Below are 19,882 nucleotides of genomic sequence, written 5' to 3'. Positions count from 1 at the left end.
CTGTAGCACCACCTAAATAAGTAAAGTGTACAAACACAAGTAAATAAGATCTATTATTTTTACTAGAAGTGAATATATTTTCTTTAGTGAATAACTACTTAGAAGCTGAAGGTTAGGGAATAACTACTTATAAACTGAAGGTAGAGTCTGTAATTTTTGCATTTTAAAAAACTTGTCACAACAGGCATGATCACAAAAAAAAAAAACCCACAAACATTTCCTGCCAGTAAAGTCAAGTAAGTAAAGAATATTTCCCAGTAATTTCAGAGATGGGAAGCGAGTCCTAAGGCCCAGATGTTACATGAATGTAAGCATCTAACTCCCCAAAGTGGAAATTTGAGCGAGTTTCCTAAAAAACATAAAGGCACTCAACTGGAAGGGTTCACAGATCTAGAGAGGCATGTTTCTGTTGAGAAAACACCCAGGTTCTTTCATTACCAATATTGCCTTGTCATGCTTTGATAGCATTAATTGTTCTTGGTGCAAACCTGGTTGGAAATCCCTTGAAGGATATGGAAAGAAGCTCATTGACTTGATTTCTTCATTATTAAACTTAATTACTAGCGTTTATCCTGTCCTTTTAAAATGAGAAGCAGCAGAAAGTGTTCAACCCACCAACTAAAAAAAAAAAACTAAATAAAAAACCCCCACAAAATCTCTTTAGTTCCTGAAGGCCATTTTGCAAAGTAGCACATGAAAATGTAAATAATTATTTGGAATAGAGAATATTAACTTTTAAATTACAACTAGGACAATGTTGTCTGGGCCAATGGCATGAGCATGGCCATCTACCTACAGATCTAGGAATGAAAAGGTGTTCTGCAGGCTCCTGGACAGGTAATTTCTGCTACATCAAGAAAAAGATCAATCTCTGTCTTTCGCATGGTATTCATTAGTCTGTTCAGATAGTCCATAATAAAGCTCAAACAGCAAATACATTAGCTGCAAGAAAGCTTTACTTGTTTAAAAGTGTTAAGACAATTAGTCAAACATCTTCATTTCAAACCCTGTATGCATTTATCTGAATCTAAATATATCCCTGAGACAAGAAGCCCCAGTGGAATGCAATGACGTGCTCTGCTCTGTGAAAGGTAGGTGGGAACAGAGCGGAAATGAAGCTCGTTTATCTCATTATCAGTGTGGGCTTCAACTGTATCAGGTCACAGCCTTGCCCACCTGTACCAACACTTCTGTAATTGATTCCTAAAAGTCCTCATGTGCTATGGCTTCCAGTTCCATTCAAATGCAGATGTGGACTAATGGAAGGGTTGCACATTTCTGAACCAAACTCAGGGAACATATTACTTGCCTATTCAGCAATCTGAATGCTTTTATTCTTTTCCTTAACAGCCTTTATTTTGTTGTGTGTATTTTTTTTTAAATTTAAACAACATGGGCTTTTTCCACGCTCTGTTAAAAGAGGAAGGGGGAAAAGAGCTAATTATATCTGAACTGAAGTGTAACCACGGCCCTATTAAATAGGTAGCAGTTATGGGCTATTGATCGCAGTTCACAGGAAAAGCTTGTCATGTAGTGTCAAGAGGTTAATGTAATTACAAGAGTGGGCAGCAGGATCAGCTGTGTCCTCCAATAGGCGAATAACTAAAAGCTGCTTTAGAGACACATAATGTTGTCAAAGCATAAATAATTCATCCCAGCATTCGAGAAGAAATTACTGCTCTGTTCCAGCGTATTATTCAGCCATTAAAATCCTGCCCTTGTAAAGTCTTTTGATGTAGTCATATTTTCAGTTCTAAGAGCAGTTTTGGAGCATTCAGCTTTTATTAAGCCTTATATTGTGCAGTTTTCAAAGTAGTAAAAAGGATATGAAATAGACTTACAATTTGTTTAATAACTGCATTGCTATTCAGATAAGAGGGAGAGAGCTGTGTGGATTTATGGAGTGGCTGTGCAGCGTGAAGAGGAAGCTGTGGCGAGATGTGATGGAATTTTTAACTCCCTAAGCTGGACAGAATTAAATGGGCTTCAGCTATTTACTAGCATTGATAGCTGCACCAGCCTTCACAGCATTTGGTGACCCATTTCTCGAGAGCCAGCTAAGCAGGGGCCATGAGAAGTATCGGTGTGCTGGGCTATTCTCCTATTACAGCCTCTTGACTCCAGCTCTTTTCTTGTCCTCATTAAAGTCTGTGGCAATTTGATGTTGAATGGCTTCCACTCTGCATCTGCAATCTGAACTGTCTTGCTGTTGGATTCAATGTCTACAGTTGCCCAGGTTTACTGTCAGGGGCATGGTGCTGATTTACATTAAATTACAAAACTACCTGAACTAATTGCTTCTCTACCAGGTTCCAGCTAGCCCTCATGCACAGGGCTAGGTTGGTGGAACAACAGCAGGGAGTTGCTGTTACAAGGGACTGTTCTCTCCTCAACACTCCTGTCCCCATACAAAGTTAATCTGATGCTTGGACAGTTCTGTTACACAGGCAAAACCCCCAAACAGCCCCTCACTAATAATTCCTAAATTAAATTCCCAGATAAAATTTGCAAATTAAAGAGCTTTGAGGTCTCAGCCCATCTTTTCACAGACTTGGGGTTCCTGTGACATTGACCATGCATGTAAAGGAAAAAAAAAAGTGGAATCTGAACATATAATTCTGATGTCTCTGATTATTTTTTATTCTAATATTCAATCAGAAAAACAATTGCTTGTTTGAGAACAGACTAAGCAACTAGGAGCTTTAAGGAGAAGTGATGTGGCTTAGCAGAGAAAACAGGCCATCGTTTCACGCTGACCAAAAGGAAAGTCACCCTCTACACACCCCCAACCAATCTCTGTTCACCATAATTATTCATCCTTCTCTCCAAACAGAGCCTAATCCCTGTTCTTCCCCTGTCCACAAATGTGTCTGGAGCTGGAATGCTGCAGCTGGAGGCATGAGCCTTACCCTCCCCTCTGCTACCAGCACTGCTGCAAGAACGTTGCCAATATTAGTAAGTCTGTAGTGAGCTTTCGGATAATGATGGCTGTGGACCACTGTTCATTTCTCATCAAGTAAAACAGCAGCCTGTATTTGGTATACAATTACAGAAAACAATCATAGCATGAAATATTGCAGCTCTCAGACACTACAGGGATTGGCAGCAATCTAACAAAGAGAGGAATGAAAATCTAGTTACAAAGTCAGTACAGGAAAAAAGGGAAAATAAAACAGAAAATACAGGTGATGCTGAGAAGGTCACAACTGCACGAAGTAGGAGCCTAGGAGCAATTTCACAGGAAAGGCTCACCAGAAGAGGAAAAAATACAGAGAAAACATGAAGAGAACAAAAAAATAAACCAGGTTTTTCATTGTCTTTTGCCTTATGAAAGCCCTTAAAATACCACTACTCTGACACAGCAGTTACTCTTCTTCTTGCTTTCAAGAAATAAAAACCAAGCGAAGTCCTGCAAAAAAACTGCTGTGCTAATTTTAAACCTACTTTTAAACAGAATGTCCCCAAACATTAGATATTTTGTCAATGGCACCTAAAGAGACCACATTTCTATGGTAAGGAAGAGTTTTTAACCAAACATTTCGTTTCAGCAACAACAACAACAACAACAAAAGAAGAAAAAAAATTCAGGAAAAAAGACACAAAGGAAGTAAGTTAGTCCTCACCAGGAATATCCTCATCTTTGAACCATGCATACACTGCTTTTCTGTGCCTGTTTCCCGTGTGCTCGTGCACGGATGTGTGCTGTGCTGTGAGGGGAGTTTGTCTTGGCTTTGTGTGTATCTGTCTGGTGTTGACAGCAGGATTTTGATGTTTCTTGCACTGTTTCAGTCAGAGCCTGAGGAACAGAGCCAAGTTTATTCCTGAGGGATGCTGAATTTAGTACCTTAAATTCACCATACATGAGTAAGATAATTAGGAATGTATCAATATTCTGCATACATAGTTAATTAGGATACTATGCTTGAAACTGCCAAGCCAAGTCTGAATAGTAATCTAAAAGCAGTTTTCTGATGGTTCAAGAGTTACAAACCATGGGAAAAAAACAAAAACAAAAAAACCACAAAATGTGCAAAATGGGAGCTCTGTGCTGTTTTTCTGCCCCTTAGGGTTTGTTTGGCCTGTGGCATCTCTGAAATCTCAGCAGTGTTGCATAGGGACAGCCAGTGACCAGTCCCACACTGAGTCCATCAGGCAGGGATTTAGTCCAGTCGAGGACTGTTCTTTTTGTCATTCCTGTCATTAAATTTCATCACCCCCCATCACATGGGGGTGTTTGGATTCCTTGAATTTATCCTCTGATAAGCAATTGCTTCCTGAGCATGCCACGTAGTAAAAATGAAATCTCTGAGTGTGCTCCTGTGTCTGATAACAGTTGTCTGCCCCAGCTCTGTGAAAACACAGCATTCATTGCCGTAGGTTGGACAGAGACCCAAGCTCTTCTTAGGAAACCAGCCAAAAGCTGAAGTTCTCACCTGGCTTGGATTTGAAAATTGTGCAATTCAGCAGTTTTGAATAATATCAGTGAAAAAACCACCAACTACTAAAATTGGACAAAGGCTTGTTTGGAAGGTTTTTGACGATTTTTCCAGAGAGCTAGTTTCACATTTCTAGTTCTTAAAGCAGTCTGACCCCCACCCCTCCCCCAGGGGAGTGCTGGCTGAGCCCAGTTCTTTTGTTTTTAAGAGATTCACTAGCTGACTGAATAAAATAACACACAGGTTACAATCTTTCTTCTTTTGAAGACAATGATAAAACTCCCAGTGGGGCTGGGATTTAACTTGAGGATTACAACTGCTGTGAATCAATCCTCTACCAACTTTAGAAGAGTTGGGCCAATTAACACCAGCCAAGGGCACAGCCCTTTCATTCTACTCAGAAGGCAATAATATCCATTATTGTTTTTCCCAGCCAGCATTCTGCCATTCTCCTTCGCCATAATTTCCCCTTTATTTTCCACCTTTTATCTCCCAGTTCTGACATTTGACTTGCAGAGCCCTCTGAACCCTTAAAAATATTTGTTCTCTAAAAAGCAATAGAAAGAAAAATGTTTGGATTTTTGCTTTGTCAAGAATCTGTTTTACCCACGTCCAATTAAAACAAATATAAAAAATAATCTCCTCATCTTCAGTGAGGAAGGAGCTGGGGCTTTTAAAATATACAAATCAAGTAAAATAACAGCACAGACTGCCAGCCCCAGATCAGATGTGTATGGAGGGATGTATGCAATGCATTACAAACATCCACACTTCAGGCCACATCCAGGGATGTCTTGGGTCCATTGTCCATGTTCTGAACTCTTTAACACACAAAAAGCTCTGTGATCTTAGGTTATTTTTTGTTTCAATACTTAGTAAATATAGTTATGTGATTTTAATTCTGCAGAACAAAGTTAACACTGTTAATTTGTGATTTTGTTTTTCAACATGACAGCTTTAAAAACGAGCAAATTCTCTGCTTTGAGAAACTTTGTGACATGCTTTTTTTCCACGTTTTTGTGTTAAAAGTTTTTCCTCTGCTCTTTTTCTCCTCCTATTTCTTGGCTTGCCTTTTGTTTCTCAGCCTGGCTGCAGCTCTGTCCCAGCTGCCTCCTACATTCAGACCAACTTTTCACAGCCTGGAGCCCAGACTGAAGCAGAGACAACCTCCTCACTCATCAGGGCTGCTCAGATTTATACCTGCTTACAGTGCTGGGACTGATCTAAAGTGCTGGAAGACAAACTGTACTAACTGTGCTATTTCATGCCAGGAAAACTCCAGCTGGCTTCTTAAGCCACCTTTAAAGCTGCTTCGCACACCTAGAAATCCAGGCCTTAGAATATAAACAGGGTTTTTCAGTTTTGTGTTTTCTTTTAAATTAGAGTTTCTTGCTGAGAAAGTTTGATTGATTCGGGCAACATAAAGAAAAAAAAATCCCATGCAACTCAGATGCTCAGTCACACACTGAATTTCAACTAGCAGTGAATCAAAGAGGATGGTTCATGAGCTGAATGCTTGGCTGTGCTCCTCAGCAAAGCTATTAAAACAATACCATTTAGTTTACAAAATGATACATAAACAAAAAGAGCGAGACCATCGATATTAGATATCATCTACAAATGAGAACACAGCTGAAATGCAGCTGCTTTAGCTGGGTTCCACTTGAACCAAAGCCCCAGGACACAACACTGATGCCAAAGAAGACAGAAAAAACTGCAAAATGAAACAAATGAAGCAAGGCAGCTCCAATCTCACCGGTCCGATACTGCCCTTGGTAAACACTCCACTGGAAGTCACTGAATCTAAAGGGATGAATGTTGGTTCATGCAGTTACATGTGGGAGAGGCATGGGGGGTTTTTGCACAGACTCAGACTTTACAATGAACACAATTTGTTCACAACTGAGACCTTCAGTTGCTCAATTTAAGATTCCATATGCTGTTCCTGCTGGTAATGAGATATTCAAGATTATGAGATAAACCAACATGGCATTCTGATTAAAAAAGGTAAGCTTATAAATCCATGGAAATCCCTTTTTAATACAAGCAGAAAGGACTTAGCATTAGTGTAAGTTTGTTCGACAGTCAATAAAATTAGACTCAATAAGGAAAAGGATGAATGAACAAAGAGATTTATATTCCAGGAAGAAAATAAGACTTAGTGTTACAAAAATCATCTGGTGACTTGTCCTGTGCTAGGGAGCTGTTTGGGTTATGTGAACACTTAGAAGTGGCTGGGCAGCCCTGTGTGTGCTGACAACACCACATCCAGCTCCTCAGTCACACATGGGGGGCAAATTCCTCCTCAGAACACGAAGCACACACGGAGGAACGTGCGTGGTGTTTAATAAATGCTTTGTTTGAGAACAAAGGGAGGAAGCATTCCAGTGCCTGACAGCACATTGTCTTTATTTCCCCAGCAATTTAAGCAGAGCTGCTTTTCATTTTTTGGTGAAGTGTATCTGTGTCTGCATTAGATACTGTAGGGATGTTGTGTCACCATGACAAGCACAAGCCTCTCCGGTCCTGAAACTATGGTGGGGCTGCCAGGAAACCACAGTGCATTCAGGACTTGGGAAAATGGAAACTCCTCATCAGTGGCAATTTAAGAGTAAGAGATGAGAAAGGTTTAAAGATGGAAAAGAAAAAAAAAAAAAAGTGGGAGCTGGAGAATGGGAGATATGATTAATTTGGGATGAACATAGGAAGGAAGAAATAAAAAAATAAAAAAAACCACAATAAACCAGGACTTCATCAGACAAAGCTTTACTTCAGGTTGTCTGCATCGTGAATGAGTGGACTGAAGGACTGAAGTCCCAAGCACAGATGAAGAAACTCAGTATTGGCACTGCTGATAACAGTGTGGGGAGTAATTATCAGCTAATGTAATGAAAATATGCAGGTTTCTGGAGAGAGAAGATTGTCAGGTAAAACCTGCCAAGTGCACCTAGTGATTTTGTTGACAGCCCAGACCAGACCCTTGCTTTGTTTGTTGCTCTGTCTGGTTTCTTTGATCAATGCAACACAAACCTGAGCTCAGGCCCAGAACTGGCCGTATGTGCTTTTAGAACACAAACAGATTCCATTCAGATTTTCTTCCTCCACTGTGAGTAACAAAAGCTTATTTCAGTTGGCTCAGTGTTTAACAACAATTAACTTTGGGTGGAGGGAATAAAGACCATGTAATATTTCAACAAACTGCAAAACTATAGCCCAAGAAAAAATATGACCCCACTTTCATTAAAAACACATATACAAACTTTGCATGATTTTGCAGGTGTTTCTGATTTAAGTCAGACTTGTTTGTTGCTTGCTGTTTTTCCCAAGCAAATATTAAGCTAAAGGCCCACTGTGATACAAAACACACCCACCACAAAAGCACCACCAGCCAAGACATCAGAAGTGTGGCTCCCCAGCATCTGAGCCCAGAAACATCACCCCTTGGGTGCATTCCTGGCTGAGCCTGGGAGCGGAGGAGGGGCTCAAGTTGCTTCCACTGTTAATTCACACTGAGACAGCATTTGCATATCCTGATACCGTAACAACTCCCAGACCTGCTACCCAGCCCAAAGAGAAAAAAAATGACCTTGTATCCTCAGGGAACTGTTTCCTTCTGGGTTCCTTCTCCCCTCCCAAGCAGCTGCTGGCTAGCTGGAGAACCAAGAGCATAGGAGCACTGTAATTGTGGCTTGCAATTAAAAGGTGCCCAGCAGCTGGGATACATCTTGGATAATTTCCTCACCTGGCAAAATCTAGATACACGTTGACCACTAGTGGTTTCATACACCTTGCAAAGATCATGGTGAAGGCAACCAGTTGCATTTCCCACAGATGGAAGGTCAAATAACATAGTTGAAAATGAGTGAAGCAAAAAGATGCAATATCAGCAGTGTATTTGTCTTTTTCCTTAATCAGGCTACCCCTGTTCACAAGTAAAAAGTAGTCCTAGAGAATAAATCTGTCGTTTTAATTCATCATCAGTCCCACCCAAACTCTCAATCCAAGCTCAGGGACAGATTGATGTGACTTACTTACGTTGTTTTACAACAAAAAGAGGTTATTTATTTACTAAAACATTCCTAAGGAAATTCTTATTGTTACAATAATTTAGGGAAAAGAGGTTGACCCAGGAAGAAGTCTGCACTTTACAGGGAAGTTGGTTGCTCCCAGGGACTCTGACCACTTGTGGCAAAAATTCACACAGGTTCAGAAGCATTTTTTAAAAGCTCTGCATCTATCCCACATGAGTCCTGGTCCCAGCCCATTAGCAGACACATCTGAGAGCGGAGGGTGATGAACGAGTCCTGCTCATACCTTTGTTTGGATCTGAGTCACCTTCTGACAGGTTGCTCTGTATCATACCAAAGGCATCCCTGTATTATGCACATTCTTTGCCAGCTGGAGTTGTCTTATTGTGTGGAAAATAAAAGAATAATGACATTAATGATTGCCCTAGAACACATGCTGGCAGCAGCATTGCCATGGAAGCTGTACTTCAGCACTTGACAGGTTCATTTTCAGTTGTGCAAGTAAAAGTAGTTGCCAGCAAGGTAAAAATACCAGTAAAAATCTAACACTGGTATTACAAAGCCTATCTGAATTGTCTCCTAAGGGTGGTCCTGGGACATGCAAGCCCATGCACACAGGAAGCCCATGGCCACATATTGGCAATATTTCAGGAACTTTTAATTGGGAAAAACTCCTCAAACTTTTTTCAAAGGATCCATAAACCTACTCCTCCCACCATTTAACCTGTTACTAAGCAAGAGAAAAAAACCCACCCACTAATCCAGAAGAGGTTTTGCACACTCATCTGTATATTTTACTCATAATACTTAGTACTGTTGAAGTCAAACACAGGTTTAACACATCACTTACAAGTTATTCCCAGAATTGAAACAGTTGTGTGGACTTCCTCGGGTTTCAGAATAGCTCCTTCATAGAAATGCCACAGTCAATCAATTAAGAAAGCTAAAAGTAATCAGTCACCCACGGTTGATTGGATTTAGCAGTTGGTGAATGCTTTTTTGTTCTTGGATCAACTACACCCACTTTCAAAGCTGATTAAAAATTGTTGATGATCTCTTCCACCTGTTCAGGATGATAAACTGGCTCCAAAACTAATCACCTCCAAAACCCTGGGTAAGTCAAAAGTAGCTCCTGCCAGGCTGCACCCTGATGTGAAGACAAAAGCAGGTGAAAAGTGAAGCAACACCTGTGGAAGAAAAGTTCATAAACATCAATTTTTGAATCCTAGTAACACTTAGGAAAGCAGTGTCCCTGGGCACAAAAAAGTAGAATTGCTTCCTGCAAATATTCAGTTACAGCTGGGGCTTGGGCTCCTCTCTCTGCCTCCCCCAGTGCAGTGGGAACCACCAAACCAGTGCACATGGAGCAGAACGGTGAACCTCCAAAACTTGAAACAACACTGCCCTGCTGGTGCTTCTGAAAATACAACAGCCAGCTTATTAGGCTGCTTCCCCTCTGGGAGGGGTCAGCAAAGCCAGCAAAGACCCTGGCTCTGCCATTCCCATGGCTCCCACAAGCAGCGCTGAGCCGATGCTGCTCATTTGGGTTGTTGGGGGAGCAGGTCGTGTCTGTGTGTGCCTGCCCAACCTCAAACTCCTTTAGTGGTATGAGGGGACTGTTGAGTTCTCCATTGCTTTCCTCCATCTGTGCATGCTAGAGATCAAAAGTGGGTGAATGTCACATAGATGTCCCTCCTCTTCAGCAAACACAGTGGAGCATTCTGAGAGTCTGCAAAAACGACAGAAAAGGTCTCTGAGGATTTTGTGTTGCAATCCCAACCATTTGGCCAAACAAAACCCATCTGCCATCATAACATGAACCTGAAAACCAAGCTGACAAAGCCAGGAGTTGCAGGACTCCACGGAAACCCTTCTTGTCTGTTGTTGGATACCATTATTTTGTATTGTTCGACATGTACTTCAAATATTTGTATGAGTAATGGCCACATAAAAAAAAATCAACAGACAAGAAGACCCACCTGAATGTGCTATCACTACTTGAGTCATTGCCAAACCACACTTTAAAATATATTTTCTGGTGAAATATGCAAACAAAATTACCTAAAGTTTCATGTGGCAAGTAGCTAAGGACTAGATCCTTAAGCTGATGCAAGTCAGGGCACTCCCAGTGAGATCAGTTCATACCACCTGCAGGACCAGATCCTCATTTATACTTATTTCCTTATTATTGTCAGGCTTACCTTTCCTAGGCCATTCATTTATGCTGCTTCATTCAACCCAGCAGTTTCTTTAATTGGGGAAGGACATCAACATTCAATTTCAACCTTTTTTAGCTCCCAGGAGCATTTGTTTCCAAGGGAATTTTAACAAGTTTTAAATGTTCTTTCATTCTTGTCACACATTGTGAATCTGCTGGCTGGGAAGTCCCAGGTAAGGTCTCAGACACAGGTTAATGCAGTCAGCAATGAACTGGGGATTGCTTCCCTGGGGATTCTTGTACTGAATTTGTAAGTGTTGAGTTTGCAGGTGATCCTGCTGGCAGATGGCAATGAGATGGCACAGACCCCCACAGCACATCTGAAAATGTGAGGTCAGAATCCTTGAAGGACTTAAGGATTTAAACCTATGGAAAACCAGCATCTCTGATGCCTGCTCACCTCCCAGCTCTGTGTTTTCAGAGCATGTGTGACTTGTCCAGCCTCAGCCAGTGAACAGCTGAAATGCAGATGCTGTTCCAGAGCTAAGGACCTTCCCCTGGACTTCAAATGAGCGGGAGCTCAGGGACCATCTTGCAGGGGACACCCACCTCCCACCTCACCGACCAAAGGACCCCCCATAACACCTTGGACCCTGTTCAGGTTGCAAGGCAGGAGGCCCTGGTCAGACCATGGCTTCTGGTGAGGAGGAGGCAGGACATCACTGCCCATTAAAGCCACCAACCCAGTGACATTGTTATGGTGAGGAAGGACTGACTGTGCAGGCCACAAGAGGCAGGAAGGAAGAAGGCCTGGAAGAGCAGGACCTGCCTTGGGCACTTCTCACAAAGTCTGGCTCCAGGCAGGGTTTGCAGCAGGCTCTGAGGCACGAGAGCAGCACAACAGGTCCCTCCACAGCTCTCCAGCCTCTCTGAGCTTACATGGCTTCCTGCTGTGATGGTTTGCCTCTGAAAAATCCCTCCCCCACGTGATTAGGATGGACTTTTGGGATGTCACTACATGAGCTGCTGCACCCTCTGCTAAGCAGCTCCACAGCATCACTAAAAACTTGGCAGTAGGCACCTACCTGCACCTGTAATTGCCCAACACCCCCAACTGCCCAGCCCTGAGAGTTTAGTTACTGACCCCAGGGGAGGCAGGATACCTTGGCAGAAATAAGAGGAGAGCTGGGTTCCTGACAGTGGTCTTGTTATGCTGACCAGTGTTTTTATCTTTCTTTTTTTTTTTTTTTTTTCCATTTTAAAAACAGTCTTCAAAAAAGAATGCCAAAATGCCTCAGCCCATTTAATTAATTACAAGATTCTATAAAAGTTCAAGAGCTCTATAAAAACAAGGATTTCATTATCTTTTGTTGGTCTGGTTAGAGGCTAGAAATCCACAGCAGATTACTGGGATATGATTGCCCCACATATATATATGTATGTATACACATGAAAGTAAGTTAATGTAGCATATTCCTGTGGCTACTCTCTCCATCCACCCATGGAGAATACATTTTACTGAGCTGATTGGAATGGAATGCTTTAGGGTTTTAATTTTACTTTTTTGAAGAAAAACTCTACATATTCATGTAACTTTCTCAGAGGCTCCTGTAAACAAAGCATTATGTTCAGGGCCACTGCCAGAAATAAGATATGTCAGAGGTCTGTAACCCATTCAACAGAGGATCAGTCAATGGCCCAAGGGTACTTCCTTGCAAGGGAAAGGGTAAAATAACCGAGGTCAAGGCCTCAAACGCAGCTTTACTTTTAATCATGTTGTTGATTTAGAGCATAACATGCCTTTTTTTTTCTTTGCAATTGTCAAAAAAAATTTTGCTTTTCTCGACATGTCTCCAATGGCCCCCATGTCTGTTCGTTGCACTGCTCCATGCTGAGCTCATGGACAGGGATGTACACCATCACTGAGATGCAAATATATAGGCTTTACATGTAAATAGATTTGTTTCCCTCATGCTACTCCACAAACATGTGGAAAGAGTGAGGGGCTGGAAAAGAAAAAATGTCTTTTTCGTAAGGAAATATTTCAGTAAAATCCATATACTTGGAAGCAAACCACTGGGGTAAAAAGTTTCAATATGATGATTTCTTAGATTTGGGAGCTAAAAGGAAAAACGAGCAGAGAATCAGCAAAAGGAGGGAGAGGACCCAAGTTCTCAATCCTCACTGGATATTTTGAAACAGTTGTTTCATAAAAAAAAAAATGTAAATGCTCTCATTTCATTTTGCAGTAAAACTAAGTAATTTGTAAAACATCTTTGTGCATATGAAATGGAATCTGTGTTTCCACCATGACACATTCTCTCAGTACCTGACTGACAGGCACCAGAGGAAAGACCCAGTCAGCTGCCTTCCTCACCCAGGTACAAAAGGACACAGTGAACTTGCTTTTAAAATACAATACAAAAAAGTGCTATTGGCAGGGCTTTTGGGGACCAGAGCTCTACGACACCATTCTGCTGGCATCACTGGAATCTCTCCCAATTCAAGAAGAGTTTACTTCAAAATCTTCCTCAAATAGCTCAGTCAAAATCTTAAGAAAATTTCTAGACGAGGTAGTTCTTTCTGTGGCCCCTGTGAACTGTGTCCATGTGCAATTTGGATAGTTAAGAGTGCCAGTTAAGTGTGTCCTAAACCAAGCACTGCACTGCAAAGAGGTGACAGGTGAGGCCATCACACCCTTGCACACACAACACACAGCTTGTGCCCCTACACGTTTGACCATCACACAGCAACATCCTTTACACAACACCCACACTCTCAGTCTCTGGTTTAGAGCTCTCCTCACAAAAACTGCCCCTCCCCATTTTCTGCTGCTCCTGACACCTTTCCCCATCTCCATCTCTATGGCCACGAGTGTCCAGCATGAGCCCACCGACCCAAACTGCAGCCCACAAGGAGACCAACAAGGGCAGTAAGTCGGCAGTAAGGTCATGAGAGGTGAAACCCTGGCCCAAAGGAAACCCTGGCTGTGAAAACTGTAGGATTTCTGCCAAGGTGATGCCAGGTCCCAGGCAAAGTCCAGATGAGGGAGCAGGGGTGGGACACAATTCCCAGCCGATCCCAGCCGTGCAAATGAAACAACGTTATGACCCTGTTCAGGCACAGCACCCCTGGATACTACCGGGTCACCAAGGAGAAATCATTGATACTGTTAACAAGGTCAGCCTGACTGCAGCATCCTTCCCACATCACAAACTCTTCCAGCACACCACACAGGCCGGGACATGAACTAGGAACAGCAACAAGCTTTGAGGTACTCGTGGGAGTTACGCAGCTCAAATGAACTTTGGGAGTGCATTGCTGTGAAGTCTGCTGAGGAGAATTAATCCCGTTGGAGCAAACACCAAGGATTTTTTATTAGGAGAATTATTACTCTGAATTCTGTACTCATACGTGAATTTAATGTGAATATCTGTATTTAATGTGAATAAACTCTACATTAAACAAACATACAATGATTAGAAATAGTCCATTTCAGGTTTGTACAGCAACTACTTTATTATTTTCAAATGCAAATGTTTGCATTGTTTGCTATTTTACAATTTTACAAACTAGGTATAAAAGACCATAAATAAATGACATAAGTTATGTGTACCTAAAATTCATGGAGGGGGAAAAAAATTACAAATTAAAACAAAATAGAAAAATCTATAAATCTAACCCAGAGATCATTCAAATGCACGAACCAAGAAATGCTGTTAGATTTTTTTCAGTATGAACTAAATTATAATATGCCTCATACATTCTAATTTTAACCACAGTCCTTGCATATTCCAACATACTTGCAGTGATACAAAAAAATAAATGCACTCTCTTTTTATTTGTCTGATTAGTATTTCAGAATTTTTTTTTTCTTTTCTGGTTATGAAAATGTCACATAAAAGAAAAATACTGCTTTTTAAGTCCTGTTCACTGGTTACTTACCAGCTTCTCGTATTTTATACATATATATTTTTAATACATAAGATCCATCACAAAATTAGCACAGCAAGAAAAACCCGGACAAACATCACAAACCAGTGGTGTGTGAGCAGGACAATTTCTTAACACACACAGGCTTCTCGTGCGAGACAGGTTGGCGGTGACCTCTCCTCTCCCAAGGGGCAGCAGTGCCATGGCACTCGCCTTCTGCTTGTCCCAGCCCCATCAGGAGCAGCCTTTGGCCACCCATCCCAGCACAGCTGGCACCTCCCAGTGCCCTGCCCATGCCCAGCCTCAACCAACAGCACAGCTGCCTTCGCTTCCCTCCCACAGCCCCTGCCGCTCCTCCTCTGCCACAGCGGGCAGAATTTACTGCTCCACGAGCTCCCAGGGTCAGCAAGGAGGAAGCAGAAGCAACTTCAGGAAACCACAGCTCTGCTCAAGGCTGCACATCCAGACTGCCCAAAGCCTGCCAGAGCCGGCCCCTGTCCCACCTGGGCTGCACTGGTGGCCCCCAGCAGCCGGGGAGCAAGTGGGGAGAGTCAACCACCCTGCTCCAAGCACTTGGCGGCCCCTACGTTCCCTGGGTGCTTCCACTCAGCTCCACTCCATCTACCTCATGCTACACTAAGGTGGATTCTCCAAACACAGAAAGCTTTCCTTGGTAGGAACCAGTAACCTGCAGCACTGCTCCTCGGGCCGTGGAATAAAGAGTGTCTACTGCACTTCACCTGCTCTTCACTGCCTGCACAAGGAACAGGACGCATTTCACATCTCCCTCGCTAACTACAGTAACTTTACAGGCATTACTGTCCCTTATCTGTGCTGGGAACCAGGGAAGTGTTCTGATTATTACGTTACAAGATTTCACAGCTTGCACACAGAGCAAGGTGCTTCTGTGAATGGAAGAATTGCATATATTTGTTCGCATTCAACAAGTCTTTAAAATCCTATTTTTGCAGATAAAAAAAGGCTACTTAAGAATTCAGTTCAGGATTACCAGTGGACAGAAATGCAGGGGTTGCCTCCACTACCTTGCCACTGGGAAACTGGTTGGTCTTGGTCATGAACAGGGCACTGGTACAAATAAATGACACTTAACAAAAACCTTTAGCACCCTTTGGATCCCGCAATCCATAAGTCCAAATAACTAACTTGAAATCGCCCCCTGTTTCAGGCTGCGGAACTACTCATTAGTGTGGCAGCTAAAAAATACACTTACAGATACAGAAATTCAAACATTTTTTTTAATATGTGTGTTCTTGCTACCATTTCAGACACAAGCTATTGGCCTGCTCTCGTATGACGGGGGGACTCCTGCGCTTCCAGAGGTGTTCTCGGCACATTCACAGGCAGTTCACGAGGTGACTTGCACGCAAACACACGCACACAACCACACATACGCACCTTTCAGAGGAGATAATAATCCGTTATCCATTCAAGGAAAAAAAATATATTTATATCACTGCAATGGCACCTTCAGTGTAAAATGTCACTTCAGCAATGTACGTAGGCAGCTCACAGGAACTGGGTTCTTTGCTGTGGCACCTGGCCTGGTGTCCTTGCTAAGATGTGTAGTGCCTCCATCCCCTGCATCCGTCCGAGATGGAGCAGTAACAGCCAGGGGGATGAGGAGCGGAAATAACAAAATATATAAATAAAACTGAAGGTAGGAAGAAAAGGCAGAAGGGGAGGGAAAAAAATCCAGAAGTCTGCAGGGCTTTGACGCAGTACATTCCTCAAGTGACAACTGGGTGCTGAGTCTTAACGAGTCAGTTATCGCTCAGTGGAGAAAAACAACGGAGTGGGTGGCCCAGAAGAAAAAAAAGACAGAGAAAGTAAAAGTCACGCTCTCTTCAGGGACCGATGACTGCTCAGCATGTGTTTTCCAGAATCAGTGCTATGGAAGACGCAACTGTGGATCCAGAAGGCTTCATGTCTAGTCTATGTTCCTCCATGGTCAATAAGATCAACAGGACGGGCTATGGGGCCGTGAAAGCAAAATCCATTTCCCTGCACAAAAAGAGAACATGAATGTATTAAAACACATGTGCCAAGACAGACACACAGACCTGCCCGAAACCCTGCTCCTGGATCTCCCAAAGAAGCCCTGCTGTGTGTAGCCAGTCCCTCCTCGGCTTCCCTCACGCTATTTCAAAGCCTTGCTTCCATGGCATATCTTATATACAGATATGTAATCTATCTATCTATCTATTTATATTTACAAGTGCCACCTCTTTTTTTTTCATCTGCTCTCTTCTAGCTAAACTTACATTCCAGTGGATTCCCCTCACTGGCCATATTTTATTGCAGGGAACACAACCATCAGTGGCAGTGCTGAAAACCCAGCATCTGAGCTGCCTTCACAGTTTTCATTCTATAGGGACACAGTTTTCCATTTTGTGTGGGAAATATTGCACTGTTTTGAATTACCACTACTAGACTCCAAGACAGCAATTTTACAAACTGGCCAGAAAATTGGGTGTATTTTGTTTTTAGATAAAAAAGATGATCTCAACAGAATGCAACAGATTTACAGCAAGGAAACTTGAATTATCTCTGCATTTAAGATGCAAAAGAATTTTTCCTGCTGAAAGTACAAATGTCAGGTCTTTAAAATGAGTAACTACTTCTTATGTTGCCTGGCAAAATGACATTAAAACATGCTGGTTTAAGTAGGTTTCTTTAAAGAAATCTTAAATTTCTTGAAATGGAAAAGCTTTTATAAGTAATACTGCAGAACACTTTATACTGAGCTGTCATGACTTGACAGGATTCAAATTTAGCATCCCATATTTTGAACATGTTGTTCTCTGAGAAAGTTGGGAATGCAGGAGAGTTAGTGGTCAAAATCAGCAAGTTATTGTTAAAAGTGACAAAAAGTGATGTGAGTGACAATACAGTAAGTGTGACTTGTCCAACTGAGTGAACTGTTTTGGCTTTAGAATAAACTCAATTATTAAAAAAGTCTGACATATAAAGTCACTAAATCATTTCTGAATTTGCTGTCAGGTGCAGACTGGGACCAAAATATTATAGACTAAAGACCCAGTCTTAACACCATCAAACTACAAATTTCACCTTCTTGACACTGTGCCTGGCATAGCTGAAATGCAATGTCTGTTCTAAAGGACATGTCATGAAAATCCTTCTCCTATTCAGCACAGCGTAAGTGGGCCTGTCCTGCCTCATTTCTGAGGTCATCTCATCACTTCATCCCTCAAAAGGACTTTAAAAGGAATCTAATTTATATAGTCGGTTCAAAAAGGGTAATAGAAGCTTTAATATAAATAAAATTCAAGCTTAAATGTGTTCAGAGCTTTCCTGGATAAAGCTTTATCCTGTGTGACCTACTGAGGACAAACACATTCCCATAGCAGTCTCTTCCACCTAGCAACCCAGGGGATCCTTTCACTCACTCAGCTTCCCATCTGTTCCTCAGAGGAGGTGAAGGGCAGCTTTTCCAGCAGGTCATACTCCATTTTTTCGTCCATACCTGCAGAGGGGCACCAGGCCTCATCTGTGCAGCCTGTACCTGGCACTCGCACTCACAGCTGCCTCGACAATCCACGGTGCTGGTTACAAGAGTGAATCTGGTTCCCACAGCTGATCAGACTGGATCACTGTGCCTGAACTGTAACACTGCTGCACAGCACAGAGCTGTCACCACGCCTGACACCCAAACTGCAAAACCAGGAAGGCTGCATGCACAGTCCCATTTTCTTCTGCTTTCCCTCCCACAAAACCACTGACACTGCAACTGAAACTGGTCTTGCTAAAACATAAATATCGGTTCTACTGCTGCTCAGGAGAGGGCAGGAAAAGTCCTTGGTTCTCCTCAGTGCATTTATGAGTATCTGTAACTTACAAGGTTATTGTTACTTTCTATGGGATCCACATGTGTTGAGTTTTTCCATCCAAAACACAAGGGCATCTCTGCTGCTCTCAGTGTGAAGGGGGTCAAGCTCTCAGCACTGAGCTGAGTCCTAGGACACACTCCTACACCTTGTCTGCACATCCTAACACGCAACAGCTTGAGAGCAAGACCAGATTTTGAAAGAGTGCAATTTTCACTGTCATCAAATAGAGCAAACAATGGGAAACACTCAGCAATTAGTCTGGGAAACCAGCACAGGTTCTTACAAACAAGTTGGGAACCCCAAATAACGCATACCACAGCATTTTTTACTTTCCCCCAACAGTGATGAAATCCTAGCACAGTTTAAGAAATAAAGCACCATGAACCTGTTGGACACTGTACCTTCCGTGAGGCAAAGGGAGTTGCTTCTTCAAAGAGAAAAGAAGTCTGAAAGCTCCACAGCCACGATTGTCACAGCTGACTACTGGCGAGATGTTCACAAAATGTCTTTCAGTGGCAGGCTTCAGCACGGCACAACAACAGCCAACAATCTCCCCAGAAGTCCAGTTTTGCCCAGTAATCCACAAGGTGGGTCACTTCATGTCTCAAGCCCATAAATGGGCAGATCACTAATTGGCAGGCACTGATTAGCCAAATGATATTCTCACTGAGGTTTCTGTAGAGTATTAGTGATGCATCAAGTCTGCAAAATATATCCTAGGACAGATTCTTCATTCCAGTGAAAGATGCACAACGGTGGTTTCACCCACGAATAAAACACTATGGTTGTAATCCTACGGGTCACAGGGAGAAGGAAAGTAATGCTGTTGTTTTTTCAAGCACAGTATCTGGCAGCAAACATAGCATCAAAACTTGAATGTGACTTTATATTTATATAGATACACGTATTTTACACATCGTTGATCAACAGAGAAGTATGTTCCAAGAAACAATTTGTTCCAGGTCTGGTCTAAAATGACGGCTCGTCATTTCTGGAGGCCCCCCCCCCCTTCCCAACACACACGCTCGGCTTCCGCAATCTGTACATCAAGCAATGCTGCAGATCTTTATTTCGACGGGCGAGGAGACGAAGTAAAAAAAGTGCAGTTCTTCAATTAAAGTGCATGGATGAGGTAAACTAATTTCAAGAGTTCTGAGTTTATTCAGTACTGGCTCAGACGGGAACCATCCTGCCGTGCATCTGTTGCATTTGGGTGCGCATCGCTTGGACACTGCTCAGGATCTTGTTCTGGTGCGCGATGGCCGTGATCCCGATCCTCGCCAGGTCACTGTGGAAAGCAAGAGGAGAAGAGAGGGGCTGAGAACCACGGATCAGATGCTGGGGCAGAGAAAAATATTATCAGTCAACCACAAGCAACATTAGCAAAAGCAAGGCAGATGTACAGAAATGTTTAATTAAATAAGTGGAGGCATTGCGGAGGCATTTTAAAGTTATCCT

The 19,882-nt window shown here is 42.4% G+C and overlaps 1 protein-coding gene across 1 annotated transcript in view; it reads right to left on the bottom strand.

Annotated features, from left to right (window-relative positions):
* Positions 1 to 14,115: 14,115 nt before the first annotated feature.
* The window catches only part of EPHA4 (EPH receptor A4), a 106,348-nt gene continuing 100,581 nt past the window's right edge, over positions 14,116 to 19,882 (bottom strand). Inside the window, exons 17-18 of the mRNA XM_050307974.1 lie at positions 18,826 to 19,712; positions 14,116 to 16,577 (exon numbers count right to left, since the gene is read on the bottom strand). Of these exons, the coding sequence (XP_050163931.1) occupies positions 19,598 to 19,712 (115 nt within the window). The 3' untranslated portion in view covers positions 14,116 to 16,577; positions 18,826 to 19,597. The remainder of the gene's footprint in view (positions 16,578 to 18,825; positions 19,713 to 19,882) is intronic.

Source organism: Myiozetetes cayanensis, unplaced genomic scaffold, assembly GCF_022539395.1.
Source record: "Myiozetetes cayanensis isolate MyiCay16 unplaced genomic scaffold, myiCay2020 scf13, whole genome shotgun sequence".
NCBI lineage: Eukaryota > Metazoa > Chordata > Aves > Passeriformes > Tyrannidae > Myiozetetes > Myiozetetes cayanensis.
The sequence above is the reverse complement of the archived record's forward strand: the minus strand, read 5'-3'. Positions and strand labels throughout refer to the sequence as shown.